This window comes from Andrographis paniculata, unplaced genomic scaffold (genome assembly GCF_009805555.1).
Source record: "Andrographis paniculata isolate CXL003 unplaced genomic scaffold, ASM980555v1 Contig55END, whole genome shotgun sequence".
NCBI lineage: Eukaryota > Viridiplantae > Streptophyta > Magnoliopsida > Lamiales > Acanthaceae > Andrographis > Andrographis paniculata.
The window spans coordinates 1,638,164-1,648,351 of NW_026137590.1; the positions used below are offsets into that span (position 1 = coordinate 1,638,164).

A 10,188-nucleotide genomic window follows, 5' to 3' on the forward strand; every position below is an offset into this window, starting at 1 on the left:
AAATAAAACCCTTATAGCCGAACAAAAATAGGATAATACATGCATGCCATCAAATATGGGCTATTTATTTATTTATTATATATGTGTATATAATAAAGTTGTTTATATAAATTATCGTTTGAGCATTATACTTCAATTAATATTGGAAAATTTATGGCTTGAGAGCCTTGTCTATAGAATTAGTTTTTTAATCATATATATAATTATAATATTAGTATATTTATAATACATTATGTATTATATTATAACTTATCATATGTTATTTTACAGTACAATATATGCTAATTGGCCCTTATAACTTATGTTAATTCGATCAAATTAGTATTTTATTGACTTAGCCTGATAAGCACATGATCTGGCCCTCTCTTTCTATATACCTCTTTCGTCTTTTAACAATCTATCTATTTTTTCATATAGATCAGTGCCATAACAAAATATTTATTTATTTATTTTTAATAATTTTAATGTATACTTAATATTACAAATATCTTTTCAATTTACAGTATATTATAGAAATATCATTACTTGATATCATATCATACTGATAAAGTTAATTTAATTTTTTTTTATTTTTATTAAATATTAATATAATACTAATATTTTTAAAATTACGTAAACAAATATACGGACAGATACGATACAGTAGAATATAATATTCCAAAACTCTCTAAACAGATGGACGGTGGGGATGCTCCTTAATTAAAACAAAAAACCTAAGATATATCTTAATAATTAAGAAGCAAATGGTGACAGTTGACGCACATTAATAATTCCAAGTTATTTTAATCTCACAAGGGCTCCATTATTTCCTTCTTCCCCAATTTAATTTATTATCAATTTCCAAATTACAGATCCATGGAAGAATCAATCCTACCTCCACAAAGCCTACCAGTTATATATCTATGCACATATATACATATATATGCAGAAAGATCTCACAGCACAGCAGAGCACCAAAACGACCAACCAAATCCCATTATATATCACAAAAACCCTCTCCCAAATCCATTTGAAAAATTAGGGATTCCGATCTCAAGATCTTCCTTTAGATTTATTTATTGAAGATAATGTTCTCTTTACAGGCCAGAGATGAGCTGGTTTTTGGAAACCCTAATTATATTAACAATAATAATAATAATAATTATAATTATAATATTTCTCCTCATCCTCATCCTCAGCCAGCTGCAGACAAGATCCTTCTTCTTCCCGATCCAGCTATCCAAATTGCTCATGGCGGTGGCGGCGGCGGCGGTGGCGCCGGTGGTGGTGCTCCAGCGAGGAAGAAAGATGTCCTGTCAGGACAAAGTAGGGTTTTGCATCGGGAAATCGAGAGGAGGAGAAGACAAGATATGTCTAATCTTCATGCCAAGCTAAGGGGACTTCTTCCCATCGAGTTCATCAAGGTCACTTTTTTTTTTTTTAGTTTTTATTATATATGCATATTAGCTGAATTACACAAAATTTACAGTGTTTCATGAAATTGAGCAAAATCCCTCATACTTTCAAAATTGCATCAAAGTTCATCGTGGTTTCATTAATTCTGTGTCTAACCCTTCGACCTTTCTTATTTAACGGTGTTTGATCTGCACGCTCTAAAATGCAAATAAGTTTCAGAATCTTCATTTTCTAAACTCTTGAAATTACAAACATATTCAATATTTTTATTATTTAACTTCAAAAAATAGTAAATATACTTGAAAATAGTTGTTTTTCTTTGGTTTTTTTTTTATGTTCTTTAAAGCTAAATATAAGAAAATGAATATATTTATAGTTTTAGTAATTTAGAAATTAGTATTATGAAATTCATTCGCAGTTTGAGAACACCCTTAAATAAAGATGGCCAAAGGGTTAGACCCAAAATTTATGAAATTACGAGAGAATTTCGCATAATTTTGTAAAACTACAAGTGAATTTTGTGTAATTTAGCCTATATATTTCACTATTCAATACTTATGATTTTCTTATATTCAAATTACCATTTAAACTAAAAATCAAAATCAAAATCACCAAAAAAAAAAAAAAAAAACCCCACGGATTTACGGGTGTTTTTAGTTGGCAATATATATTTTTTATTTTGATTTTATATTTTTTGTTCGTATAATTATTGTTTGAATATTATATTTTGGGAAGAAAAATATTATAATTGTGAGAGTCTAAAAATGGAAAAAAGACAAAAATAGTTAAGTGATCTCCCTTTTCTTTTCAAAATTTGTTGATATTACTATTTTTATTTTTATTTTGGTATTATTTAACCTAGAGGGGACATTTCCTACAGTTCCTCTAAGAAAAAAAAAAACATAGCATTTACTAATTATTTTTATTCAAAACAATATTCCAAATATCTATTTTGATTTTTTTTATTTTTAAAAGCAAATTTATTTTAGTAAATCAGCATAATTTAATTTTTTTTTTCCTTCTCAAAATTCAAAAATATGTGATTACTTATGATTTCAATATCTCTATTCTTGCCCTATTAAATTTATAGAATTTGTTTCTAGTTTCTTTAGAAAAGAAAAGAAATACCCCCTCCGTCCCAAACATCCTGACGATATTTTTTTTTGTTTGTCCCAAACTCACTGCAATATTTCCAAATTTAGAAATAATTAATACTTCCTCCATCTCAAACACCATGCAATATTTCCTTTTTGGTATATCTTAAATATCTACAACATTTCCAAAATAAGAAATAATTAATTATACTTAATCTCTACCCTACATTTTATCCCCTTACATCATTCAAATAAAAAATAAAATATATATTTCTCTCTCCATCGCATCACCTAATTTCTAAATTATCCTACTTAATGTTACCCACCTAAAAACCATTGGCAAAAACAAATGTTGCACTTTGTTTGGGACGGAGGGAGTAATATTTATATACATATATTAATATACATTGCACTTTATCTCATCACATCACTCAAATAAAATAAATAAATAATCATTTATCTCTCCAATCACATCCTTTAATATCCAAATTATCTTAAATTACCATATTTAATACTCCTCATCTAAATTCCCGTGCCAAACACAGATGTTACACGGTGTTTGTGACGGAGGGATTACATCTTTTTTTATTTTCTTCAAAAACATATCATATCTACTGCCTATTATTTTCATTTCAAAATATATATAAATATATATAGTTTTAATATATTGATTTAATATACTAATTTAGCTATATATATATATATTTATATGTATAGAATAACAGACTATGAAAATTTCAAGAATGTAATAAAGCAGATTCAATAATTAAATATTACCCTGTACGAGAAGATAATGTTCAGAGCAATAAATTTCAATATGTATTATTGTCCAGTTATCTTCATTTCTCTATCCATGGTGGAATTTCTTTTTTTGCCCATATTTATTTATTTATTCTTTTTCTCCTACGTAAAAAATAAATCTACTGTCCATTATTTATTTACTCATATCAAAATACACACTTTTCATCATCTACCATTATTTGTGCATTTAGTTGGTGATTTTTATTTTCTTTGTTTCAATATGATGTTTGTGTGTGAGAAAATATTATTTATTCGTTACCCAAATTTATTTTTACTTTCTTTCTTCCCCTGTCTAGTAAATTTATTTTGGCAAAGTGAAAAAATTTAACATTTATCATTCAATACTTTTTTTTTTACTATAATTGTCGCTATGGTTGTTACATCTAAAGTTAAAAAAAAAATAAAAATAGAAGGAGTATATTTTTATAAAAAAATTATGAAAATTGAACATAAAAAAAAAAAAAAAAAATTCGTCAAGTGAACATATAATTGCATGTCGCAACACATTTTACGGTTTCGAAGATAAAATAATTATGATTAACACTTGTTAATTTGAACATTCCATCAAATGAATACTTAAACATAATGCAAAACTTCGATATTTTAACACTTAGGGTTTTGAATCCGTATATATATATATATATTTTCAGGGCAAACGATCGATTTGTGATCACATGCAAGAAGCCGTGAATTACATCAAAAACATCAAGAGCAACATCGATGAACTGCGAATTCGCCGAGATAAGTTGAGAAAATCTTGTGATCATTTATCAAGGAAAGAAATATTAATTGGCGAAACCTCCTCAAATAATATTGGGAATAATATAATTTCACCTAATTTTGTGATGGTGAGCCTCGCCGGAGAAGGTTTGGAAATTCTGATCAGCTGCCGCTATATAAACACCGATTTCCGGCTATCGAAGATGCTCGCCCAGCTGCTCGAAAAAAATATCAGTGTGGTTAGCTGTGTCTCTACCAACACAAAGGGGAGGTTTCTCCATAAAATCCATGCTGAGGTTAACTCTAATTATTTAATAATTAGTTAAGAAAATTTACAAAAATTTTGGTAAAAAAATTTAAGAAACCAAGGGTTTCAAGAATAAGTACTTTAAATTGGTGTTAAATATCAATAAATTATTATATATGGAAAATAATATCATTTTTGTCGTGATCACATGTTCAATGTCGTCTAAATTTATGTTCATTTTTTTTTTGCATAAAATATTATTTTTTAATTCACTTTTATTAAAACACGGTGTCTACCTAAATAAACATAATTTTTTTATGATAGGAAGTTATCATTTATTTTTTTTTCTTCCTCTTTTAAGTGAATATTATTTGAAAATGATCATATATTTTATCTTTTCGATGATTTAATAGTTATAATTCTGCATACGACATACAATTTATCCGCCAGTGTTATGTGACTAAAATATATTTTTTTTGTCATTCAATTTTATTTTTGTTGCTCTTTTTGAATTGTAATATAAAATTATTCCCTTTTTTTTTTCAATGTAAAATGCAAAAAATAAGAAAAATGTATACAATCAACTAGAGCTGTTAACGATCCAAGTCGAGCCGAGTCAAATTTTAAGTGTTTGTTAATATTCGCAAACAAGGCTCGTGTTCATTCGCTAAGTTTTCGAGCTCGGCTCGTAAGGAATTTTTGTTGTTTGAGCTCGTGTTTGTGTTCGTATTCGGCTCGTTTAGGTTCAATTAAGCTCGTTCGAGCTCGTTTGTCTTATTTTTTAAATTTATATATAAATTATAAATAAATAAAAATTAAAATTATTTTATTTATATATTTCAAATTAACATTTTAATTATTTATAAATTATAATTTTATATGTGTATATAATATTTATAATAAATATAGTATTTAAACAAACGTTTGCGAACAAAGTTCGGGCTCGTTCGTTAACCAAATGAGACTGTTTATGTTGTTCGGCTCGGCTCGTTAACGTTCGCGAACGAGCTTTAATCGAGCTGAGTTCACGAACGACTCGGTTCGTTTAACAGCTATACAATCAACTTAAAATATGTGCCTAAGTATGAGCACACAATTGAATGATATATATATATATATATATATCAATTGTTTCGATGAACTCTATATATGAATGGATATTTCAATTTTGCAGGTGAGTGATGTGTCAAGGATTGATCTATTGGTCCTGCAAGAAAGACTGCAAGAATCCATCGATCTTAATTAACAGGCGATGAGCTAGAGAGAGATAGGGGAGAGAGAGAGAGAGAGAGAGAGAGTAATTTGGCTGTTGGGGAATTGAATCTCAAATTATTTCTGGTTTAGGTCATTATATTCATTTTCATAATTGATGCTTAATTATGTTATTGCACTGGATCTGGTGGATCGTCTTCATGCTTTCACTTCCTGTATATATAAAAATAAATAAAATTAATAATGTGCATATGTATAAATATAAATATAAATATAAATATAAATATATAATTATAATTTGGAGTGAAGTCTTGCAGAATAATTAATGATGATGAAGCCAAGGCTGGGTGGTGCAGAAGTAATCTTCTTCTTCTTCTTCTTCATCAGGTACGTCTGCACTCTGCACTTCATATGAGGTCCATGCATGCATGCATGCTTAATAATATATATATATAGAGAGAGAGAGAGAGAGAGTAAGTACTACTTGACATGTTCTCTAATTATAATAACTATCATGCAGCCTAACAACCATGCATGTAGCAGTTTAAGAGAGAGAGAGAGAGAGAGAGAGAGAGAGAGAGAGAGAGAGATGGTTTCATAGATTTGTCAATTTATTAGTTTTTGTTTGGCTGTGGTTTTAAATTATGTAGAAATGACTTGTTATTTGATAACTTGTTTTGTGAGAAAAAATAGTATGTTTTTATTGAAAACTGTTCGGAGTGAATAATGTTGATATTAATTTAAAATATTAAAAGAACAAATCCGATCCATTGTGTTATTTGGGAATTTGAATTTTTTTCCTTTTTTAATTTTGATTTTTGGTTCGAACAGTGATATAATTCGTTATGTGAGAAAAAAAATAATGTATATATATATTTTTTTATATGAAATTGCAATACTTGTATAGTTAAAAAAATTGAAATGGATTAAACTCCAAAAGAATAAAAACTATGTTGTGTTTAGATATGTTTTTAGAATTGTTCTGAAGTGTTAAAAGAGTATTGAGAACATAAAAGAGTTGAATAATATATATATTTGATATGATGTAAATAATTATATGATATTTATGTAGAAAATAAGTTTTGATGTAATAATATTTCAAATGCTAAAAGTGCTTTAAAACCATATGTAAATAGAGTTATTATAATGCATATATCGACCTGTCTGATTATATTATGTCAGGTAATTACGTAGACAGTTGTATTTAGTCTTGTATAAAAATAGTAAAAATAATACTTTGAGCAAGTGTAAAAAACTAAAAAGTTCAAATTAACTCTATATTATAGGGATTTTGTTTCTAAATTAAAATGGAGAAAATTTCATGTAAAAAAAATAAATAAATTTAGAAGCCATTTATTTACAAATAAGGGAGTAATAGTCTATGTTCGTCGATGTATATTTTTGTAGAATATAAGCCATGAATTGTACGAAGCTATTTTATTGTTCGAGTCATGTAAAGTTCTGTTTTTGGATGTAGAATTACTTATATGTATACACCTACCTACACAAAAAAATAAAAAAAAGTTACTTGAATAAATTTGTAATAATGGTTTGAGAAGTTCATCGAATCGTAATATGCCCCTTTATACATACACAAATATGTATGTATATATTGACATACAATAGAGATCTTTTGAATAGTCACTACAAAAAAATAGTATATTTGTAACGAAATTCAGTTTTTAAAGTTCACGTAGCTAACGTAATTTTATCACTGATTCTGTTTCTAATGTCATTAGTAACGGAAATAGTAGATTTTGGAACGAAAAAATCTTATTACACAAATAATATTTTCTTGCAGTGGGTGTTATTGCAATACACACAAATTTGTGCATTTTTGCTGTACATATGCATTAGGGTGAAGATTGTTTGGGTTACATTTAACGAAATCTAGAATTTTACATTATAGTACGACATGTAGTTAGTGTATTTGCCGTCTTGATCAATGCATCCGCGAAAGGGTAGATATTGTTATGACATGTTTTGCTCTGGTCAAATTTGTTGATCGAAACATATGGTTGTCTTCTTTTAATATTCTAAAATTTGTGGAAATTTTGTTGTTAGTTATAGGAAATTGTAGAAGTGTTACGGAAAATTATTATGTGTTTTTAGTTAAATAATTTTTTTTATTATGTATTCAATATTTTGTAAAAGTAAATAATATAATTATTTTTTAAAAATCTCTCTCTATATATATATTGAGAATGATGTGATATATATATATAAAAAAAAAAAAACTTTATATTGATGAATGATCAATTCATATAATGCTCATCTTATTCAACTTCTGTATTTTAGGATTTGTATATAATTACAAGATCATACGACTAGATCGATAACTAAATATATATATATATATACACATATGTAATATGTATATATATATACAAGATCATATAATGCTCATCTTATTCGACGTCTGTATTTTAGGATTTATTTATTATGCTTTATTGATAGTAAAATAATTTTTATATATAATATTTATTTTAATAATATTGTTGAACATGATGCATTCGATGATTGTTTAATATAACATGTTGAGTAGTTGAATATGACAGACAAAAAATAGTCTTCTATGCACATGGGATTGCACTAATAAAAAAAAGTATGTAGTTGAACAAATATATTAATATTATTAATATATTAAAATAAATGTGCATATATATAGGTTATTTAATTTATTCACTTCACTTACATTTCATTTTAATATATTGAGTATAATTAAGGAAATTTTACCATCTTTGACAAAGTAAGTAAACAAATATTGTACAACTTATCACCTTATAATCTTTATAACATTTGATGCAATCTTAGGCTTTATTTAAATATAAGTTTTAGAAATTTTAAAATTTTGAAAATAGTAAAAAGATTAAATAAAAATAAATATTTAATATAATATAAATAGTTACCATGAATATAAGATGGCCCGAAAACAATTGATCGATGTGAATTTGATATATTTCAAATTTGATTACAATCCTCAAAATTATTTATTTTTAAATTCATATTTCATCTCTTAAATTTACTCACACTTTATTTTGTCTGTCCATCAAATTTAACTCATTGTTAATTATGGCAAAGTCAAATTTTCAACATCTAATTATTATTCTCCATTCAACACTTATTACTTATAATTATCACTATCTTTATTACATTTTCGCTATTCATCATTATTAATTTCTAACTAAATTGCCAAAATATCTTCAACCACATTTTATTTTATCGTTTTTTCAATAAAATATTTATTTTTTTAATCTTTGTGTCAGACAAAAATAAACTATTTTACCGGACGAAGAGTATTGATATTAAAATACTTCCAATTAAATGATACTTATTGATTATGATACAATAAACTAAATAAATATTCATTTCAATTAACCATCAATCACGAGCAAAAATTACTCGAATTGGTATCGTGGTATTCATTATATTTTCCCCTCGCAATACATAGATATTTTTTTTATTTGAAATATGATGTATAAAATTTTATTTTCAATTGAAAGCATCCATTAACAAAAACCCAATTCTTGATTAGTTTTGGATAAACTCAAAGTAGATTGTTTTTGGATGTTTTGAGTGTTTACATGATACAAAACTAATTTTTATTTCACTTCTTCTAATTAATAATCGCTACAAAAAAAATAGTATATTTGTAACGGAATTCTGTCGCTAAAATTCACGTAGCTAACTAATTCCATCTTTAATTCCGTCTATAATTTTATTAGTAACGGAAAAAATGGATTTGGGAAGGAAAAAATTTCGTTAAAAAATGATATTTTATTGTAGTGAATATATACACACACATCTGTAGAATATATCATTATCTAAAGTTGGGCACACCTAAACCCTTAAAAAAATTGGAAAAGCTAAAGATAGGAATATTAATTAAAGTGGATATTATGTGGGTCGAAGTTGATCCATTCTGTCGATTAATCCTTCATTTTATATATAAATATATATATATATATATATATTACTACTTCTTTAGCTTTAATTTTGTTAGTATTGTTCAAGGGTTGTATTGGATGCCATGCCCTCTTATGACCTCATTTGTTCTGTAAAGAAACTAAATCAATTAACAAAGAATGTCGGAAAAGGTACGATTCAATGAAGGTTTATTTTATTATATATATATATATATGTATATATGAAGATATGTTTGGTGGAAAGGCAATATAAAACGATAGGGTTGATAGGTTTTGGGATAGAAGATTGAAGGGAATCACCAATGGTGTGTTTGTTTGGGGTTTGGATTTTGAGTTGGGATTTGAATAGTAAAAATTTGAATTTGAATACTTGTATGATGTGATATAAATAAGTGTTGATGTGATGTTTTGAATATAAAATTGATTTTTATTATAATATAAAAAAATAAAAAATAGGTGTTTGATTTGATATTTTTTGGAAAAAAGATTGGATGAATAGTATATTTAAAATCCAATCCCCCAAACAAACACACCTTAAGTACAATTTAAAGTAAAAAATATCAAAATTTTATAGTTCAGGACATAACGGATCCTCTACGTCCCATTAGTGTGTTTATTTATAAGATTTTGATTTTGGATTTTTGTTTTGAACAATAAAATTTTGAATTGAAATAATTGTTTGATACAATGTTCTGAATCTAAAATTTAATTTTAGTGTAATATAATGAATAAAAAATAGATATTTTATTTGATATTTTTAAATAAAAAAAATTGGAATAGTAAAATCGAAAAT

General features: G+C 26.2%; 1 protein-coding gene across 1 annotated transcript; it reads left to right on the forward strand.

Moving 5' to 3' along the window:
• Positions 1-774: 774 nt before the first annotated feature.
• On the forward strand, positions 775-5,733 carry LOC127256148 (transcription factor bHLH36-like). The gene is made up of 3 exons (XM_051281996.1): positions 775-1,403; positions 3,941-4,306; positions 5,432-5,733. Exons 1-3 carry the CDS (start codon positions 1,068-1,070, stop codon positions 5,501-5,503), a joined length of 774 nt encoding a protein of 257 aa, XP_051137953.1. The 5' UTR covers positions 775-1,067; the 3' UTR covers positions 5,504-5,733.
• The last annotated feature ends 4,455 nt before the right edge of the window (positions 5,734-10,188 follow it).

Bases quoted from the DNA above. Each gene is read 5' to 3' on its own strand.
- LOC127256148 (XM_051281996.1), top strand. From the start codon at position 1,068: ATGTTCTCTTTACAGGCCAGAGATGAGCTGGTTTTTGGAAACCCTAAT. The intron at 1,404-3,940 runs GTCACTTTTTTT...ATATATTTTCAG, and splicing joins TTCCCATCGAGTTCATCAAG to GGCAAACGATCGATTTGTGA. The intron at 4,307-5,431 runs GTTAACTCTAAT...TCAATTTTGCAG, and splicing joins TCCATAAAATCCATGCTGAG to GTGAGTGATGTGTCAAGGAT.